At 34.8% G+C, this 22949-nt stretch overlaps 1 protein-coding gene across 4 annotated transcripts in view; it reads right to left on the reverse strand.

Annotated features, from left to right (window-relative positions):
* The window catches only part of LOC149410119 (phospholipase A2-like), a 54838-nt gene that overhangs the window by 8553 nt on the left and 23336 nt on the right, over positions 1-22949 (reverse strand). For 2 of the 4 annotated variants that reach the window (XM_089649029.1, XM_089649027.1), the window contains exons 1-2: positions 15300-15564; positions 10646-12748 (exon numbers count right to left, since the gene is read on the reverse strand). In XM_089649029.1, the coding sequence (XP_089505155.1) occupies positions 10646-12748 (2103 nt within the window). In that variant the 5' untranslated portion in view covers positions 15300-15564. Of the gene's footprint in view, positions 1-10645; positions 12749-15299; positions 15565-22949 lie in introns of those variants that run through there. The other 2 variants (XM_089649028.1, XM_089649030.1) reach the window with 2 other exon arrangements.

Raw genomic sequence — 22949 nt, forward strand, 5'->3', positions numbered from 1 at the left:
GTTTATCTTTCAGGGAGTTCAGCGTTATATAAATTATTATGTACACACAAAAAGATATCTCCATGGCACATGTGTAAGATTCCCACGTATAGTAAAAACTTTACGTTTATAGGTAAATTGTCATCGTTACTCCCAAATGATCGTAAGCAAAATGATCGAAGGCAAATAATAAGCAAATAGTACGATCAAATCGTAATTACTATCTTTTTCACAACTTCACCATCTTGTTCTTCGATTTCTCCATTTCCCCACTTCTCCATTTCCCCAGACTCTCAACTTACACCATTAGGGGATGCCGACTCCATTACGCTTGACCCTTTGATAGTTGATCCCCTGACAGTTGATCCCCTGACAGTTGATACCCTGACAGTTGATCTCTCAAAGAGAAAATACCTCTAGCAGTTGATTCCTTGGACACTTGATTCCCCGAAGGATTATTCCTGCTAATGTACGTAGAGAGATATACGGCCGTATAACAAAGTTATAATAAATATACTCATAAGAGCAGACGTCTTAGGTGAAAATCGGCCATATTATGAAAATATCTTATTACACACATTTTTTAGCACTAATGCCACAAGGAGTTAGGGTAACTCTCTAACATTCGTATTTACGTATCTTCCTTTCAAACCATCTTTGAACGTTTACACTGGTATTATTTTTTTAATGATAAACTAATGTTTATAAAACAAGGTTTTTTTATACATAGCATAAATATCCATACAAATTGAAAATATCTCCCGAGTAGAAATGAAATTTACCACTAACAAAGCCTTTCCTACAAAATAAAGTTGGTTTTTTACAGGTGAAAAAATATAATAAGCAGTAATTGTTGATTGAAGTACTGGTACATATTGAATTATTTGGCGTGTTGGAAAAGCCGCCGTAGCTCAGTAGTCCAGAGCACCTGACCGGACATCAGAAGGTGCTGGTTTAATTCCCATCGGCGGCATTTATTTTTACTCGGGATATATTTTCAATTTGTATGTATATTTCAGGCGACTAATTATTGCCTATAATAATTTGTTTACACTGGGCCATAACTAGTCCTAATTCTATCCCTCGCGGCGGCCCTGCTCTCTGACATAATGAAAGGAAGGTATTAACCAAACGAGAATGTCGCAACGTGTGTTGTGTCTTTTATTATGCGTGAATACTTAATTATTATATCCGTAATTAGTGGCTAATGGCGGCTAAATAAAATTCGCTAATTGCGAGGTGATGTGCTTTACAATTACCGGACTAGTGGAGTCGACCATGGACATCTCGTGTTGTATAATTAACAAGCTGCCCTGGCTTTATCTGTACTTAAATGAAGACAATTAAGTAATTTTCCTCTTATTTTTAACGGCAAGTGTTGCAAAATTTTATCAAGAAGTACAACATTCTTTAGGTGGGAATAGGGGATGGATCGGTTTTTCGAAATCTCATGTAGACAATCAACTTCCTTTTGTATTGAAAGTCAAGGGTGCAATTTACTAAATATTTGACATAGATATTTACAACAAATTATTATAAGCAATACGAAATTATGTTATTATTGTTATGTTATTATTCGCCTGAAATATCCATACAAATTGAAAATATTTCCCGAGTAAAAATAAATGCAATCAATTTGTATGGATATACCAGGCACATAATAACATAACAATAATAAAATAATTAGTTAATTTTTCGGAATAACTTTATTGAGTAAAACCTCAAATTGTAATATTTAATTATTGAAGACAATATTAGCGATTTCTAAACGAAAATCTGAAACAGAAAAGGATACGGTCACATAGGTCCTGGGTTCGAGTCCTAGATGTGACATTTGAGAGTTTTTAAGGTTTTACTCATTAAAAAATAGATTTTCGTTTAGAAATCACTAATATTGTCTTCAATAATTAAATATTACAATTTGAGGTTTTACTCAATAAAGTTATTCCGAAAAATAAATATTCATTCTAGACTTGCAGAAAAGTCAATAGATGTCGCACATTAAAAATAAAAAAAATAAGATGGGTTTATCTAAAAAGACGCTGTCTAGATTGCATTTAGTTCGGGTTGAATCTTGCGATCATAAATTGAGATAGTTGCCAATAAAAATGTGCGGTGAAAAAATGAAGACAATGTTGGTAATTCTTATTCGAAGTATGATACAGTTAAAAGTGACCGAGGGGGATAGGGTCCCATTGTTTAGAAATCGCTAATATTGTCTTCAATATTTGAAAAATAATTAGTCATTGCTTATAATAATTTGTTATCCTTTGTGCTATGAATAAAAAACCTTGTCTTATAAACATTAGTTTATCATTAAAAAAATAATAAATATTTGCAAATAATATATATACCTATCAAATGACCACAATTTGATTCACCTGATCGTGCCATGTCTTCCTCGGGTGTGACCGACTTATTATTATTTCGCATTATGTAGCATAGGCTTTATTTAAAACCTATAAAGTGAGATAAACATTACCATTTTGCAGCCAAATCGACGTTTCTTACCAATTTCGTGTGTAATTCTTAGTTTAAATCTCCCGCCAATGTCACCTGCTAGTTCCAAATGCATCCTTGAGGCGGCGCCAGTAGTGGGACGCCACCAGTGACGCTATAATTTCATGCTTCATTAGCATTTATTTTGCGAAGGTCAAACACGTTTGGTTTGTTTACAAACATCAAATACCGTAAAATAACCTGTTTTTCAGTATTTGCGCAAAATTTACATATTTTTTTTTCGAGGTTATTAACAGTGTGACTGTTCGAACTCCGTAAAATTGCGATTTATAGAGTTTCGTGTGTTTTTTTTTAGTGTTTTTTTGTGGTTTCTTTGTGTTTTCGCGATTATGTCGGATTCCGAACGTTCCGAGAGCGGGGAAGCCGAATTTTCGAGGGCGGAAGTCATGAAGGTGATCCACACGGACACGCGGGGAAAGCGTTCGAGGGTCTGCGCGGAAGACAAAGCCAAAAGGCAGAGGGTTTGTGAATTAGCTCCCGCCGACCCGCGAATTGACCTGTTAACACAGCAGATGTCCCAGATGCAGGAAATGTTGCGTCTGCTGCTAGAGAAGCGTTCGGAGGCTCCCGTCCGTGGCGCCTCGGACGACGATGACGAGGACAGCATCTCCCTGGACACCCCTGCGTCGCTTCGGGAGGAATTGGCAGGAGATTTGGGAATGGGACTCATCCATCCGAATAAGCCATCTCGCGACTTGGATCTCGGGGAGTGGACAACTGACCTAAAGCAGCCGAAGATACCATCGGCCGACCCAGGGAGGGTGAAAAAAGTGGAGCTCCTTCAGCATCTGGGGACGGCCAACTGGAACAATGTCCGCTACCTCGAGATCCAGAAGTCGTATGCCGCAACCCCCCTCTTCTCAATGTTGGCATTGAACCCTGAATTGAAGCGCCTAGCTCAGGAGGAATCGGCCAGTACGTCAACGGACTCCTTCTGCGGCTCCCTGACCAATGCTCTTTCCCTGCAGGCTGATCTCCTGAAGGCCTCCTTGCAGGAGCTGGTCAACTGGAGTGCGGAACCGGGCACGAAACTGAGCACTTCCACTCTTTTCGAGAAGGTGCAGTCTCTCTTCGCGGCGGGGTCTGAGTCCCAGAAGGTGTCCAAAGACATCATGCAGATGGTCTGCGGAAAACGGGCTAGCCACATTGAGTATCGACGAGAGGGGGCATTGCGAGGCATCAGTGACGGATACGTCCGAGATGCCTTACGAAAGATTCCGCCCACATCGGAATATCTCTTTGACCCGAACCTCCTGTCGGCCCAGCTGGATAAGTTAGGGGGAGTGAAGAAGTGCCTCGCTCCTCAGCCTAGCACGTCGCGACCAGCTCCACCCGTTAAACCTGTGACTGTGCAGAGCTCGCAGCCCTTTCGTCCTAGAGTGCAGCAGGGAAGAACCATCGCGAGAAGGGAGCACCCTGAGAGTCGAGGTCCGGAACCAGCCCGTAGGGCCGCTAAAGCTTTCCCTCCCCGAGGTAGGTTCCGGCCCAAGGAAAGAGCAGGGAAGCCAGACCGTAAGAGGTTTTAACAGTGGGCCCTCTTTTCAAGGGGGTCAGTTGCGCTCATTCGCAGGTGAGTGGAGGAACCTTGGCGCCCCTACTATCATCCTTAAGATGTTAGATGGCTACCGAATTCCATTTTCATCAAAACCTCCACTAAATAATAATATTGATTTCTTTAACTCCCCTTTCGCCACTAAGACTTCTGTGGCAATGACAGAACAAATAGAAAAACTCAAAGCCCTTAAGGTTTTAGAGTCGGCACCTGCCACTCCCTCATTTATTTCTAACATGTTTCTGGTCCCCAAATCAGATGGCTCAAAGAGGCCGGTCTTTAACTTAAAGTATTTAAACAATTTTCTGACTGTCAGTAAATTTCGTCTGGTAAACGTTTATCGAGTTCCTACTTTTCTACAACCGAATGACTGGATGGTTAAAGTGGACCTCACACATGCTTACTTTCATGTACCTGTGAGTGAGCAGCATAGATGTTTCCTTAGACTTATCTATAGGAATGAACTCTTGCAGATGACATCCCTCCCCTTTGGCTTGGCCACCGCACCTAAGGCATTCGCAACCTTCACTAACTGGGTAGCGCAGGAACTGCGGAAGAGAGGGATGAGAATTCTAGTGTATCTGGATGATTTTTTATTAGTAAACCAATGCCTGCCTACTTTAAAACAGCAGTCTATTGAAATGGTGGAGTTTTTGCAAGGCTTGGGATGGCATATACAATTTGATAAGTCAATATTAGAACCATCACAACAAGTTCAATTTCTTGGTATCAGCTGGAATACTCTAACTAATGAAAAGTCTCTCCCTCAGAACAAGGTTTCAGCCCTATCTTATTTGTTAAAGGGTTTTATTCAGACAGGTAGGTGGTCACTAGATAAGGGGCGCAGCCTCTTGGGCTCTTTAAACTTTGCTAGTTTTGCAGTTCCAAGAGGCAGGCTCAACAGCCGGTACATACAGAAAGGGTGCTTAGGACTCAGACACTACCACCCTTGGGAGTCATCACCAATTCCGGCAGCTACCGCTCGGGAATTGAGATGGTGGGTTCGATCGCTCACCATGACGTCACCTATACATCTGCCGCTGTTTGAGCATTACCTGACAACCGATGCCTCTGATCAGGGTTGGGGTGCCCAGCTGGACGAAAAGCTTCTCAGCGGTGTGTGGGCTGATCACCAGCTGAATCTTCACTCCAATGTAAAGGAGATGCTCGCCGTGTTGGCTGCCTTGTCTCCTCACGCGCTTGAGCTATCTGGCTCGGGTCTTCTGATCCAGTCGGATAACAGGTCTGTCGTATCTTATCTCCGCAAGGAGGGTGGTACCAGATCAACTCAACTCCTGAGCTGTACTCGACTAGTGCTAGATGTTTTGGATAAACACTGTGTCTCCATGACAGCACAATACTTACCCGGTCGTTTCAATGAAGTAGCGGACTGTCTATCTCGTCATCGTGCTGTACCCGAATGGCACTTGCTACCCTCTTTCACAGAGGTAGCATTCAGAAAATGGGGACGACCCGAGATAGACCTATTTGGCTCTAGGACAGCGCATGTGGTTCAAAGGTATGTTTCTCTTGATTTTCAGGACGACGAGGCAGACTACCACAATGCTTGGAGCAGGGACTGGGACTATCAGCTGGCTTGGATCTTCCCTCCCCCGTGCCTCATGCCGAGGGTTCTTTGCCACCTGAACAGGGCAAGGGGATTATACCTGGTAGTGGCTCCTCGTTGGGAAAGGGCATTTTGGAGAGCGGATCTGAAGTGTCGGGCCTTGGGTCCACCTCTTACGATTCACAATCTAGGAGAAGCACTGATAGACACCAGGACCAACAAACCCCCTCCTCAAGTAGAGTCCTTCACTCTGGAGATTTGGCTTTGTGGGGGTGGGACAAAAACCTAACAAGATGGTCAAGTCAGCAGAAGGAACTTCTTAGATCCGGATGGAGAAGTTCTACCCTTCGCACTTATGCTCCGGCATGGCGGAGGTGGCAGCGCTGGGCGTCAGAGAATCAGCTCGATGCCACGCGTCCCAAAGCTGAAGACTTAGCCAGGTTCCTAGCCGATCTACACATCAAAGAAAAGCTATCGCTGAGTACCATTTTAGTTCACAAGTCAGTGGTGTGTACCTTAGGCTCTCCCGAAGACAATAGAGAGCTGAGCTCCAATCCGATAGTGAAGAAGATATTAAAAGGGATATCTTTAGCTAGACTAAGGCCTTCGAAACCCCCCATTTGGGACCCGAGGGTTGTATCATCATGGCTGGAGAAGAATTTGCCTCAACATATTACTCTCTTTGAAGCATCAAGGAGAGCAGCCACCATCCTGCTTTTGGCATCAGGGCGCCGAGTCCACGATCTCACATTGCTCCATTGCACAGCTGAAAGATTGTCAGTGGACAGTGAAGGCATCTCCATTTGGCCAGTGTTTGGTGGCAAGACAGATTCGGCAGACTGGCAACAATCAGGGTGGAGACTGGCTCGCTCGGAGTCTAGGAACATAGACCCTGTCTATTGGACGGAAAAGGTCATAGAACTGTCAAAGGAACGGAGAGCGCAGGCGATACTACCTAGCCTATTTATTACAACTTGTGGGACAGTGAAAGCGGCCTCCAGGGCAGTAATTGCAGGTTGGATTAGGACAGTCCTCAGGGATGCTGGTGTAGAGGATCCACCTGGCAGCATCCGTTCAGCAGTGGCATCTCTGAACTGGCTGCAGAATTATAAGCTGGACGATATACTGTCACGTGGTAACTGGAGAAGTCCCAATACCTTTGCCAGGTTCTATAGAAGGGAAATTGCAGAATCGGCTGGCCGAGTCAACACCGACCCATCTGTCGCTGACCTTTTTCAACCTCTGTAACTGGTTAGCTGATTTCTGGAAATCTTGCCCCTATTTTCTTTTTATTTGATTCACATTAGCATAATGTCACCAGGCGATAACAAACAATATCTCACTTTATAGGTTTTAAATAAAGCCTATGCTACATAATGAAAAAGTTTTACCTTACAATAAAACTTATATTATGTACTTAGCTTTATTTAAAACCTAGGCAAGGGCTGCCTGATGAGATCTAATGAAGCATGAAATTATAGCGTCACTGGTGGCGTCCCACTACTGGCGCCGCCTCAAGGATGCATTTGGAACTAGCAGGTGACATTGGCGGGAGATTTAAACTAAGAATTACACACGAAATTGGTAAGAAACGTCGATTTGGCTGCAAAATGGTAATGTTTATCTCACTTTATAGGTTTTAAATAAAGCTAAGTACATAATATAAGTTTTATTGTAAGGTAAAACTTTTTCATTAGCGTTATATATTCTCATTACACTCCTTTCTTCGTTCATTCGCTCTACATCCCCAAACCATCTAAGCGTCCATTTCTTAATCTTACTCGTTACGCCATCAGCCTTGCACTCTTTTCGGATCTCCACATTTCTCACACGATTCTACCTCAATTACTTTGTGTAGTAAACTTGTGTTTCGTATTGAAAATATTCAAATATGTCGAAAATACCGAATCAATCGATATAATACACACTAAAATGCCTTCAGTGAAGATTTGAATGGAAAGGATGTCACAGCTGACTTAGTAGATACATTTTGGTTCTATCCCATTTATCACGAGCTATGTTTCTCTTACACTGGCCTGAATCGTGTACTGTCATCCCATTTAATTGTCTTAATCATGACTTTTGAATCACGAAACACGCATATGACTTCTTTATTCTGTGGTCGGAAACATTCAATACCATTGAAAAGATATATTGGTAGAAATGTATTACAACTTACAACGTTCAAATAGTACACCGAGCGCAGTTATTTTCTGTCATGCTTTAAAATTAATATTGTTTTATTTCAATTCTGAACCAATCTGTACTATTATGTTATCAAATGTAAAAGTGCCGCGTACGACAGCATAATTATAATGAATACTGAAAATATAATCCTTAGAAATTACAGTCAATTTGAAGAAAACTGTTGTACAAAATTACATTCTCTCAATTTTCGACTTGCAGGCCCAAGAAAGGCAAGTGAAAATAATTACCTATCTGTTTTATTTATTTATTTTTTTATAATATTGATTACATTTTATGATTTTGACTGTCTAACTAGGAAGGATTCCCGTTTCAGGACAGTCAAATTTACAAGTTTCAAGTTATCCTAGACGAATACAGGATTTAAGAATAGCTAAAATAATATGTTAAAACGAAGATACATAAAAAGGTACATAGAGGCGTTCGTGATTTCAAATTACATTTTTTAGTAACATTTCGGAATCATTCCTGCCTAGATCCAACAACCATTTTGTCACTCTTGCACCGAAGGATGACAATTCACACAGTTTCAGCTGAGAGTGGATTTTATTATATATTTTAGGACCGAGATATATTATACAACATTTTGACATTATCAATTCAAGTAGAACTAACGAAGAATTGAGCTAATCTTCAGGAACACGGACATAAACTAGGATACAACACACTTATCTTCAATGCAAATGAATACTTTGATATCAATGATGAAGGAAGTATGTTATCATATAAAAAATGCATAAAAAAATATTTTTTATGGATGCAAGAATCAATAGATAAGTAATTAAGCATTTATATTTGGCATAGTTGACAAATTGACTTCTTCTAAATCATCATTAACAATTTTTCTCACCCTTTGTACTTGTTTTTTATAATTTATTCTTTATAATTAACTTAACTTTATATTTAACCTTACATTTAATAAATGACAAAATTTGATTTCAATGTAGAACAAACATATTACATGATGGTAAATTCAAAAACACCACGACTACAGATTATGAAACCAAAAAAAAATTGCGCGGGACTAATGTTGCCAACGTAAAAACATAGAAACTGCTATCTAACATTTAATATTACAGCGTCATGGCCCCATGTTCAGTATTTGAATCAGTATTTTTTGTAATGGTATCACTCAATTGCCAGGGTTCCTACCAGGGAGCAACTTGACAAATGTAAATTATCTCTCATAGCGAGGTTGAGGACCGACTGATATTTGGGGCTTATGAAAAAAAGATGAGTGGAGATGGTACGAAGAATGTTGCAAAAAAGCATTTAAAATTGAAAATGCATCGAGAAAAGCATTTAAAATGCAAAATGCAAAATGGTTTTTAGAAAAGCATTTAAAATGCAAAATGGAAAATACCCATTTTGCATTTCCATTTGAAATGGATTTATTTGAAATAAAGCACATCTCTGCATACCTGTCACACCTAAAAAGATGATGTGTTATAAGCGTGGGCGTGGCGACGATATGCGCTGTGATCTGCTAACCAGGCTATATTTGAAAATTAACTCTCTCCTACCTACGGCAGGAGAAGGGGTCAGAAGAATTTTCAAAGCGCCGTAATTACACGGCTGTTATCTATCAAAGTGACAGATCCCATACAAAGAAATTAAATTCGGCGACAGTTGCCCAATTGATCTGACCCCCTCTCCGGAGCAAGATTATAGCATAGTTATACCAACATATAATACATATATTATAAGAACGTTCGTTAACATTTGTATGCTTGTTGATTTTTATATAACAATTTGATTACAACGCTTGGACAAGAATGAAACCTGCTCTATTGATGGCACAAATGGAGGAGCGTTTTCACTAAGAGTTACCGCAAATGTTTTTTTATATTCTCATTCTCTATGTACTGTCTACGAAATAGCCAATTCGCATTAGAAAAGTATACATTTTCATAAAGTGAAACATCTAAATACCTACATCTTTATAAAAGTGAAATAACTAGGTAGTTACATACTGTAAATGATCCATTATTATCTTATTTCAATATATCTAATATAAATGAAAATGTAAATGTTCGTTTGTTTAAAATTTTAAATCTCCGAAAGTTCATCGCCGATTGCTTTGAAATTTTGACAACAACGTTGCATTCGAATACGCGTGTGTTTTTTTGTACCTATCTTTAGTATATGTCGCCTGTAAAAGGTAAAAACATGTATTTTTTAAAACAACGCCATCTGTTGGACGTAAACGCAACACATGCTACTTTCTGACAGACTGAGTCAAAGCAACGCGTGGTGGGGTACAGCTAGTAAAAAATAATAATAAATTCTGATTTCCTAGCAAAGATTTTGTCTAGGTATTATTACTCACGCATTTTTTGTATGCATCTATACCTATCAACGGTAGGTATTATTTTTTTTATTTTTTGATTATGATTTTTTTAACATATAGGTTAGGTAAGTACTTTGAAAGATAGAAATAATTTTACTATAGAACTAAATACATGTATAGAGATGATCGCTTCATGAAAAATTTTTGTTTTCAAAAATGTTAATATTTCTCTTTGGTATGATTTGAGATTTTCAAAGTATTATAGTGATTTGTTTTTGGGGTATTATGCCGTGTTGCGCTAGCTCCTTCTTTAGCCAACGTTTTGGACAGTATTGCAGTGTCCATCATCAGGGCAGATGTGTAATCTTATTAGATTATAGATTATTAGATTACACATCTGCATGAAAACCGACCGAAAAAAAATTGTTTTCTAAAACTTCCATTAGACTTGTTAGAGATGTGAAACGTTTTGAATGACTTCCTATAATTAAATGATGTATTAACAAAATGACTATGAATACAGCTTACAAACCGACTTAGTGCGAATGGTGGTCCTGTCATATTCATCCAAGTCGTGGTCTCTACTGGCTTCGTATTCGTCCTTTTCGTCCTCCAAAAGGACGTAACCTTGTCCCGCTTTCACGTGGGTTTCATTTTTATGTCCTTTAAAAGTCTTCACTCTCGTGTTTATTATCACAGCACTCTTATTCTGCCCGCCAGAACTCGTAAATATGCTTTGGATACTGTTTTTCTGACCAGCAGAACTAGTGACAATGTTATTAGAACTCTTGTTATGATTACCAGAACTGGTAACAATGTTATTAACAGTATTGTTTTGTCTTCTAGAACTGGTAACAGAGTTATTAACACTACTGGAATTGGTAACAAAGTTATTAACACTGGTATTATGAGTACCAGAACTGGTAACAAAGTTTTTAACACTACCCTGTCCTCCATTGGTTCCTACATTGGTTCTTCCACCAATAGAGTAATTGTTTAAGAAGTTATTAGCACTGTTATTTTGGCTACCCACATTCTGGACAGAGTTATTAACACTGCTGTTTTGATCACCATAACTTGTAACAACGTCATTAAAACTGATGTTATTACTGCCAGAACTGGTAACATAGTCATTTACACTGATATTATCACCTCCAGAACTGATAACAAAGTTACTAACACTGTTATTTTGTCCGGCAGATCTTGCAAAAAAGTCACTATTTCTGCTGTTATGGCTTCCAGAACTCCTAACAAATGTGTTATTTATACTTTTATTCTGGCCATCAGAACTAAGATCCAAGTTATTAACACTGTCGTTCTGAACACCAGAACTCGTAACAAAATCAATAAAACTGCTGTTATTACCACCAGAACTGGTAACAACGTCATTAACACTGGTGTTATTACCTCCAGAACTGGTAACAAAGTGATTAACACTGTTATTTTGTCCAGCAGAACTTGCAACAAAGTCATTAACTCTTTTATTTTCTCTTGAGTTTTTATTACTATTCTGTCCACCATATAAATACAAATTGGTTCTTCCACGAACATTGTTTACAATGTTATTACCACTGTTTTCAGTTTGGCTATCAAAAGTCTGGACAGAGTTATTTACACCAATGTTTTTATCACCAGAATCACCAATGTTATCTCGGCCTTTTGAGTTCTCTGGAGAGCTTTTAGCAATGTGACCTTCAGAAAGTTTAACGAAGTTATTTACATTATTTTCTTGACCCTCAGAAGAATTCTTAAGATCATTATGAACGTTCATATTTAGCACTTCTGAATTTTTTTGCGCAACGTTTACATTGATTCTACCTTCTTTATTATAGTTCAAATTGACCTTCACACCGTTTTTCACATAATCAATGTCATTCACCACATAATCTTTGCTATTCAAATCGTCTATTAATCTTCTCTTATGAGTTTTTGCTATTTCACTTGTATTATTAAAATTCATTACGATATCGTCACAGTTTTGAGTGTTCGAACCAAGCATTTTATAAGGACAAGGTACACTAATGGCGGCTATTGAAAATGTTTGTTTTTGAACAAACTGTGTTGTATTTTGTAACTTTTCAACGCTATTTGTGGAATTCTCATTCAATTGTGTAACGTTTCTTAATTGTACATATCCCACGCTGCTTACTCCGTCTTTAAACACAACAATGGAGTCGTTGGCGGTGTTATCAGTTGAGTGTTTGTTTTTGTCCTTGATAATGCGTTCGGAGGCCGCCATCTTGTCCCCAATGACATTCGTAGTTGTGATTACGGCGGGAAAGCGAACTGGGTTAGGTTCTGCGTTAACCAATTTGTTAATTATTTCACTTAAAACATTATTATGATGTGTTTTAGGTTCCGGCAGCACTGTATAATTAATTGTTGAGTCGTTAAATAATACATTAATTGTCGGCATTTCCTTTTTGTGTTCGTGTTGTAATTTCGTTACGTCCCGTACGGAGTTTTCCCGATTTTCTGTGTTGTTTTGGAGGGCCAGAGAGGCGGCGTTTGACTCTGTCAGTATTATGATTGTTACAAGAACAGAAGGGATGGACCACCACTCGAAGGTTGGACGGTGACAGAATTCAAACCGCTTCTTCCTCGGTGACCTCTTCCGCGACATGTTCATGATCATCTGGAAAAACAAAATTCAACTTCATATTGATATGTAAACGGTGACCCTAAATCAATTCCAAACCAATTACAATGACCGAATTAGAAATAATCTAAAATATGGAAGCTTTATTTGGAATCCACATTGTTGCAAATATAGAATCTGTTGAAAAAAATGGAAACACTGTTTGTTATCTTTTAAATATGGTCTAAAAATTTAGATCGTACGGCGTACATCTTGAATACTTTAATACAATTGAAAAAGAAGCAAATTGATTGATTTAATATTTTATCTTTAATAAATTCAAGACCATCTCGATGCTAGATTATGTCTACTAATTACTATTGCCGCCAAAGCATGTTTCACCTAAATACATGTATCTACTATATAATAAGATAAAAGTAAATAAGAGTGTGCTGAAGTAGACATTTTCATCCAAAATTATACCTACAGTTAAAAAAAATGTTTAAAAAAGTTTAGCTAATTTTAATATTTATGATCCTTCATAAAACATTATTTTATTATGTTTATTCAAAAAATTATTTTGCAAAATTTACAGAAAATATAGTAATCATTTCACATAATTTTATACATAAGATCTCGTACCACCATAATAAAGCTAGGCTTGTTTGTATGGTTGTGGTTTTTTAGTTTTATTTTATTTTTTTATATGTCTAAGAATTCAATTTATATTCTCAGTGTGTTTTTTGATGTGTTGTACTTTGTGTTGTTTCTTTCTCTCTCCCTTTCTATCCCCTGTATTTGTAATCGAGCATGATCTATTTTTACCAATGTATTAGTGGGTAACTACCTTCTTCTAAATTCCTACCTTGGCTCTGTGCTTATGTGTATATCCCTGTCTGTTTCTTTTTTTTTGTTTCTTCTCTTTTGTTCTTCTTAACCTCCCTTTTTCTATTTGTGCAATGTTTTATATGCGAAACTTATTTTTTTTTATTTATTTATTTTTTTTTAAAAGAAAGACAAACATTCCCAGGTTACGAATAACCCAACAATGTTTGAAAATCTCCTACTACCACCACAGAAAGCCGAAAATGTTGCTTGTGTTGTGATGGAGGACTTAGCCAGCCGAGGAATCGAACACGCGACGCTCGGGTGAGACCCAAGCGCTATGCCCACTCAACCACTGACCGGTCGAATCGGTTATAATTATGATATATTTCTATTTTTGTACTGTTTCGTATGTGAAACTTATAATTTTGACACCAAAATACCAATGTAAAATTGTACCTATTAACTAAAGTAAGTTCCTCTAGTCCTACAATGAGTATTTTTAACTCATCGGGATTGCTCTAGCAAGAAATAAAAGTTATAAAAAAATAAAAAGGTGAAGCTTAAAATCTTTATTGTCAATTATATTTCGGATACTTTCTGGTAAGGTACCAGAGTTATTTTTTACATTTTGGAGTTGAGAGAATTGAAGTTTGTCTGAATTTTCTATTTTTTTGAAAATGGTTCAGTTTTATTTAGAATATTATCTTCGTAAATTTGTAATGTTGCACGGTAGAAGTGTAATACATTCAGTTTTCTGACTTTAAATTCTTTAAACAGAATTTCTGATGAATACGTATATGGTTGAAATGTAATTGTTTTTAATATAAATTTTTAAGCGGTTGTGTATTTTTTATAAGTTCAACCCCATCCTATAATGCCATATTGTATTATTGATTGGCAGAAGGCATTGTAATTTAAATTATTATATTGTAGTATGTGCCACTTGTACCTCTCTTTGTATAATGTGTCATTTGAGTGAATTTGAAAAAAAAATATTTACGTAATTTTAAGGTATTATACAGGTTTATTTAAACTGCGTAGATTTTTTAAATTTTTGGTAACTGTTGTGTTTATTTGAGTTTTGAAAAATGGGGCGTTCTGCGTAAAGTGTCGTTACTTAGAATAGCCGTTTTTCTCAATTATTTCATTAAAGTAACAAGAATGTATTGGAAAACAAAAAAATAACATCTTAATAAGACCACAATTATTTATGTGTACTAAAAAATTACTAACAAAACTAAATTTGCTTATTTACGAAAACAATATCAAACGATAGTATACTTTTATGGAATTTATAAACACGAAAAATTTCAAGCAAATTGATGAATAATTATATACTTGTAAAAGAAAGTAAAATATGAATTAAAGACTTAAATTACTATAGAAGAGTAGAAGATACTCTTAGTATCTCCCTGATGAAAGACCACCATTTAAAACCGAAACGTTTCTAAAGAAATATGTAACACAATACGAATAAAAATTCTATTGAACATACCTTTCTGCGAATTCGGAATACGAATCCAACAAAAATCAACAATTTGTACTATTTAAAAAAATAATAACTCATCTTAACCAATTATTAACAAAAAAATTACACAATCGAATAATATTTTTTTTTCTTAACCAACATTATATATATTGTCTTTAAATGTATTATGTATATATTTTTGTATTATAAAATGGAGGCCTCAGCACGGGTAAGCCACCCAGTGAGGCTAAAATTACTGAATTTTACTATGAAATGTTAAATATTGTACCAAAATAAATAAAAATAAATTACCTTTGATTATTATTCGAAAATTCCTTTCACAAATCACAATCCACAGTACGCTTATTTGGTAAAAATAAAACACTATTTCATAACATAATAATTCCAATATCAATAATTCACAGTAGGCATATTTGGGAAAATCTCACCACTTTTAAATTTCGAGCAATTTGTGAACCGAAATTTGAGGTTTGTGTAAGTACTTATTTTGGAAATTCGAACCACAGACAATAAGCGCGTAAATGTCGAAAAAGCTTGTTTGGCGCGCGACGTAAACAACAACTGAACGCGAACTGAGATGATCTTAGCCTTTAAAAACAGAATGCATATTTACCGCCATAACCTGATTCCCATAACATGGCCACCGTAGCAGTGAGGGCCGGACTTAATTATTTAATAACAAGTTAGTAGTTCTTACCTGTGACAAACCTAACCTAACTCGCCAACATGAAAACTGAGTAATTTTGTTTCAAGTTTCTACATGATCACAAAATAATATTACACAATTTCTTAAAATCTAGCGAAGACACTTGAAACATCACGGGATATTATATTTACAATATAAAAGAGACAATTAAAATAAAATTTCTGTTAAAATATTATATTATAGGTAGGTACTTCTCTAATCAATTACGATTTTTAATGTTACACTTAAATTAAAAGCAAATTTGTGGAATAACTAATTGAAATCACGCACATCCTCTTTTGTGCGCCAAATTGCCAAAGCGTTAATAATCCCTAAAAGACCTAACACATCGTCCTCGAGATAATTTTTCACAAAAACAGCGTTAACATTATTGATTACAGTGAAAACCTACCTAGGCGTCTACTGGTTTTGACAAGGGGCGTCAAAATTACAAAATTTTACTCCATTTAGTTAACTTGGAACATGCTGCAAATATGCTTTAATATATATTTTAAATTGAATTTATCATTGTGAAATAAAACAAATTAATCAATTAAGATTTATTTATACACCTAACCACTTGAAGAAGTCATTTTTGTGAATATCACACTCGTACGTAGATACAATATTGTTTAATTGACCGATTTGCATTTCGTCTGCCTGTAAATTTGTTTTTACGTTCCGTTTCCAGTTCATTACGGTACTTACCTTCCTAAAGAAAGTTTGAATAAAGAATTATAATTGAGAAAGAGACGTTGCTTCTTTACAAATTGTATTTCTTTATTTGAAAAAAAAAATGTTACGTACAATAAATTATGCATTATAATTAAATAGGTTAGTATTTAAGTACCTAGACATTTAATAATTTCAGAGTAAAATTTTGATTTATTTTAATGAGAAAATTCGAAACATTTATATTTGAACGCGAGGTCATAGAACTACTAGCGGGTTCATGCGTTTCAATTTTAATATTTCGAACTAAAAACTTTCACACTGTAAAAAAAGGTTCACACTTGTCATCTTGTCAACATGCTTTCAAGTGTAGAGTTGATCAACTAAAATTGAAACGTCGGAACCCGTTATGATAGATAATAATTGATTTCGTGGGTAGGTACCGCCGTAATTTTTTAAATATATTTGTTGACCTTCGAAATATGAGATGAATAATTTTCTTCGCTTCGATCTGTGGTTGAGCAATATATACTTCAATAGGTTATTTGCCTCTTCAACGATAATCATTTATTAAATAACACCAAAAATCCAGATACTTGTGTAATAATGTGACAGGTACGTGTAACTAAACTTGACACGGTTTTCTTGGTTCTTACCAATGGAGAGTTAATCTGAAAGAAGTGTGCTGTGGGCGTGTCTGTGTGCCCGAATTAAGGTAAATTTTTCAAATGTCGATTTTTTTGTTTGTGATTGTTGCATAAGTCCCAAAAATTGGCCGAAGCCATTATGACTATGCATATGGGAAGGAGATGCGTAAGATGAAGGTGAAGTACCTCAAGCAACACAATGTTTTGATTTTGAAGGGCGATATCAGTATCGGCCACGCTTATTTATTATGAATAACTAGCTGAATTCCCGGCGTTGCCCGGGCTTTGCTTAGAGTTTTTCAAAATATCATGTACACAGTGACCATCCTCTTGTTTTGAAGGTGAATTGTGTAAAATTTCATCAACTTCGAAATTAAACCGTAGATATCTATAAAGATAAAATCCACACCGCCCTCCCGCCACAGACGCTCTTCTTTATATAAAAAAAGTTTTATTCTCTTATATAATGTTTTCCATGTCATGAATAAAATAGGTAATCACAAAAGTAAAACAATGAAAAATAATAATTTATGTCTAAATCAGGTTCAATGAAATTTAACTGAAATTGGAATTGATTGTGGAAATTATTCAAATTATTCAAAAAAATAAGTATAGATACAATAATAATAACAAATTACTAGCTAAAAATAATTGTAAAATTATATCTCAAAATAGTATCAAACAAGGTCGCTATCCGCGTCTGTCTGTTTGTGCGCTTAGTTCTACTAAACTACGCAACGGATTTTGATAGGGTTTTCACTATCATTTAGAATTTTTTTTCCGAAAGGTTTATATATATAAAACATGCATATTATATTTAAAGAAAGTAGAGAAAAGTCGATGTTTTTGAATCAGGTCGTAAAGAAATATTTTCGGAGGCTTACATTGCTAACGCTGACTAAACCTTATGAGATACACCAAAATAATGTACTACGGAATTGTATATATTAAAAAGGTCTATAAAAAAGTCAAGCATAGTACATGTCTACCTCCTACGGATAACCCTTAGCAACGCCGGGTACAAGGGCTAGTTATTTATAAAGAAAACTTAAGCCTGTAAAAAAATATTGTTAGTTTCGAATTGAGGTACTGGCGGGAAACTGATGAATCTACAATATATAGATAAACCAAAACAATACCGGCTGCGCCACTGTTATACTGTTATATTATGGTTTTAAGTTGTAAGTTGTACCACTATTAGTATGCTAGATGAAGTTCGGGATAGTGAATGATTTGGAGAAAAGTTTTAAGGTTGTAAATTCTAGGATAAACATCGATTTTTCTCTACTTTCTATAAACATAATATGCATGTATTATATATGCAAACCTTCAGAAAGAAATTTTTCAAATGATAGTAAAAACCTTATCAAAATCCGTTGCCCAGTTTAGAAGAACTAAGCACACAAACAGATAGACGCGGATAGCGACTTTATTTTATAGTATTTAGAGATGAGAGAAGGTTCGGGGTTTTTCATATAATGATACTCCGAGGTTGATTAATATATTTATCGTTAATCCTGTACAAAGATTACGGTACGCGCTTACTAGTTGCCAGCCGAGATGTGAGAGAGAGAGATCAAACTAAAACATGGTCTTTTATACAACTATGATACACCTGTCTCGCTCTACTCTGACAGAGTCAATCACTTGACTTAACTGTCCCACAAGCAACTAACTGACTTGGATCCCGGTATACGCTTCGACGCATTTTTAAAAGATGATAAACAAATTTGTCTTGATTTATTCGAAAACGAAAGCTAAAATCAAAAAAGTTGTGCTTCAAAATCGACTGCAAATATGGTAAAGATTAAGGCGATGCACTACATAGTAATGCAAAATCATGTGTTTTTGGTTTGAAAATTTGGTCTAGAAATGTTTCGGATGCTTTAATTAAATACTGCGAGTAGAATACATTTTGGCCTTTAAAATAATCGAGTATTTTTTAGATAAGTCTTTTTATAAGCCCAGAAAAAAATAATGTAAAGGCCTGTGAAAACTGCTTTAAAGTTCAAAATCTCCTACTTACGAACCCATTTTCGGTTATGATTTTATTGTATAACGTGGCAAATTAAGTTATTTATAAAATGATCTGAAAAAAATTAAATATTTATCCACAAAATAAAATAAAAGGCACTTTTTCGCCATGTTTTTTTCTTGCATAAATCGAAACAGGCGGATGGTGTTAAGCGGGAATTGAAACCTTATCGCCATCTACGTAAGGGTTGTTATTGATAGCGGCTCGATTTAAAATATTACACGACGTAGTGCATCGCCTTAACCAGTTTCCTGCTGATACAACTAGTTTCCAGACACCGATGATTTTTAAAGTAATGTATACGGTTGTTTCGCCCACATTTATTTGTCAGACTGTAATATAATATATAATAAATAAGGTATTTCCTTTTCATCCCCCTTCGACTCTGCCCAACTCTGGTTGAAGGCGAAAGTATTCCAGCAGTATACGCAAATCACAAGCAACGGAAAACGCGCAAACCATTCATCAAAGCCACAAGGCCACCGGCATTAAAATCCACAATCTTATCACAATCTTATTTGATATATTCTTCAATTCTCTTAAGGCTTCCGTTATATTGACGATTTTTTCTTGAACACACTGTCAAAAGGTCGAAGAATTCGGGTGTATATCCTCTTTGCAGTAAAATCAAAATAGAAGGAATATTTGTCAACGTATCTGAAAACTAAAAACTGTTTAAGGAATGTGATGAATTAAGCTTTCAAATGTTATTGTTAGAAATAAACAAGTAATTGATCTTACGTTTAATAAACTAAAAATAGGGAAAATTATACTAATTTTGTCGTTTCATATTTTTTTCTTATTGCGGTCGGAACCTTCGATTTCATAGAGTTGTACATTCTTTAGTTAACTACTAGATTTGAATATAAAGCATAGTGTTTTCTCTTTCTAACACCGTTAAAATCATATTTCTCACTATGACATTAAGGCCCCGTAGTAAGCGATTAAAGATGGTTCGAAAGGGAGATTTGTAAATACGAATTTTAGAGGGAGCACGCTAATGTTGAAAAAACATTAAAAAAAGCGAAAATATTTAATAAAACACCGACTCGTTGGAAATCGAGCAAAAATCTCTCGACAAATGCTTTAGTTGCATTTAAAGATACATTGCAAACAAATGCAAAATTACTATAAGTACCTATTTAGGAATCAAGTATTTCAAGAACCTTCCGATTGAAATAAAGAAATTAAAGGATATCAACAAACTTAAACTAAAACTGAAGTTACACTTTTAGAAATAATTAGCTAAATAATTTCCTGTTTTTCCCTTTATTGATATTTATTATCAGTCTATACTCATCTCCACTGTATTTAAATGTTGTCTCTCTATATATTGTTCCTATTATATATATATATATATAATAGGAACAACTTTTATGGCTTCTTTACAGCCCATAATTACAATTCAAAGAATAATTATAAAAATCATCCTTAGGAAACCATATGACTCCCCTACTTTAGAGATATTTGGGGAATTTAATGTACCATCTATCACAGAATTGTATAAGAGAATCGCGTTATATCAAATTTATAAAGAATATTTTATTTATAAAATTCACCCCTCAGATAGCATAAGCAATAGATTCAATACTAATGGCTCAATAGCCATTCCTATGCTTAGAACGACCACGGCTCAGCACCACTTCTCGTATTTAGGTGTAAGATGGTACAATATATTATTGTCCAAAAATAAAATTAGTGTAACCGAAACTGTAAATTATGAACAATTCAAAAAGTTAATTAAGTCCCTAAAATTGGATACTGATATATTGTACCCCTAATTTTCTTACACTTACTCAATTTGTAAAAAAAATATTTATATATTAATTTAATTGTCTTTAAAAACTATTTTTCTAAATTTTTCCTTATATATTGTACCCTTAATTTCCTCACGCTTACTTACTCTGTAAAAAGATGTATTATTTTAATTATCTTTAAAAACACAATTTTCTAATTTGTGTACCTATGTTAATATTATGTTTGTATTTATATCAAAAGTTTTTGATTATTGTTTAAAAAATCATTAGAACTAAATGTAAATACTCCTCCCATAAACACGAGCTCCTGGAGCTCAACTTATGGAGTAGTAGAATAAAAAAACTAAAAAATTATATATATATATAAGTCTGCATATTGTTATCATTTATAATGTTAAATAATTTACAAGTAAAAAAAAAAAAAAAAAAAAAAAAAAAAAAAAAAAAAAAAAAAATATATATATATATATAATATTTTATATATATATATATATATTGTGCTTGGTGAGAGAGTTACACTAAGTATAAGAAAAATAGAATACCATTATGCTACAGGTAAGTATATAGCATAATAATAACCTGTAGCATAATGGTATTCTATTTTTCTTATAATTAGTGTAACTCTCTCACCAAGCACAAGAACCAGTTTCTTCATTGGTGAGATTGCGAACATAAATATATTTTGTAATGTAAATATATTTTTATGTACTCATATAACATCCTGTACTCACTTATATATATTAAATAAAAAATATATATGTCTATTACATATTAAATAACAGAACAAAAAGTGTTAATAATTTTCGGAGCTTACTTTGCGATTTTTTCTATCGCAGGAATTTCATATAACAAATGTATAGATACAGTTCAACTTAAAAACTTAAAGATTTAAAGAAAAACTTGTTATAAATCGGTAGAAATTGGGTATGTGGGGGCTTAAAAACGAAAAATAACTACATTATGGACATCAAATCTTGGCTTAAGGAAATATCGGAAGAAGAACTAGCTAATATATTAAAAACATCATCTTAGTCGCTGAAAACGTATACTAACATATATAGTCCCCCTCAGCACAGAATCTCCTAGTGAGGAGGACTTCAATCATCTGTTTTAATTTTATATATATATTTTATTTCATGTGCCATACAAAAATGTACCTAATTATTTAAAAAAATAACTAAATAAAAAAATAAAAAAAAGTATGTAGTTATTTTGTTAAAATTACAATCGATTATTCACTTGACGGTCACTATTATTGATGCCAATTTTAAGTTATTTTTTAAATGTTATTTGCCAAAATATGAACCTATGACTTTTAAATAATTTCTTAGTTTGGTTTTTATTAATAATTTGTTTTTTTAACCTAAATTTAATTTAAAAACCTAAAAAATATATTTTAATATTTTTATGTTAAAACATGGCATAAAGAAAAGACGTCAAATTATCGATTTTTTAACGAAAGAGCTTTTAAAATGAACAACTTTCCATTATCTAACTGACAAAATGTGCGTATTAAGCTATTATTTACCCCATTGGTTTCTGATAGTCTGAACTCTTATGCGGTATTCGCATTTAAAAAAATCTAGGATTTATCTGATCACAAATAATATGTTTGCAAAACAAAACACATTTTAATATCACTCGTCAGCATTCTCTTGAATGCCAATTCTACACGTTTTGAAATAATAAGTGTGAATTAATTAATTCAAAACCAATGACATTTGCTCAAAACGATTTAAATAATTAGTTGATCTTAGATATTTACAAATAGCAGTAATCAAAAGATTGGTGTAAAGGGGACTATAAAGTAGTTACCTACATCAAATAAATGAAATATCTTTCTACCTTATTATTTTGCGACTCATCCTTTGAAAGTTTATGAGTTTTATGACTAGTGATGTGTATAATCGAATAATTTTTCGAAATTAATGATCAGGTACCGAGGAACCAAGTTTCAAATCGGTCATGTCTAATCCCTAGGCCATTTTTTTCAATATGCATATTTCCGTTGATTATGGCAGTATTCATAATTCTCTTACACCTTTCAGACCGTGTTTAAATATTAAGATAATGTAAAAAGACTGCTATAATTTGTATTACGATTATTTTTCCTTGACAATATTTTATACCACTGGTATCACTGCT

The sequence above is a fragment of the Hesperophylax consimilis genome, chromosome 28, assembly GCF_061612785.1.
Source record: "Hesperophylax consimilis isolate HC1 chromosome 28, BYU_Hcon_1.0, whole genome shotgun sequence".
NCBI lineage: Eukaryota > Metazoa > Arthropoda > Insecta > Trichoptera > Limnephilidae > Hesperophylax > Hesperophylax consimilis.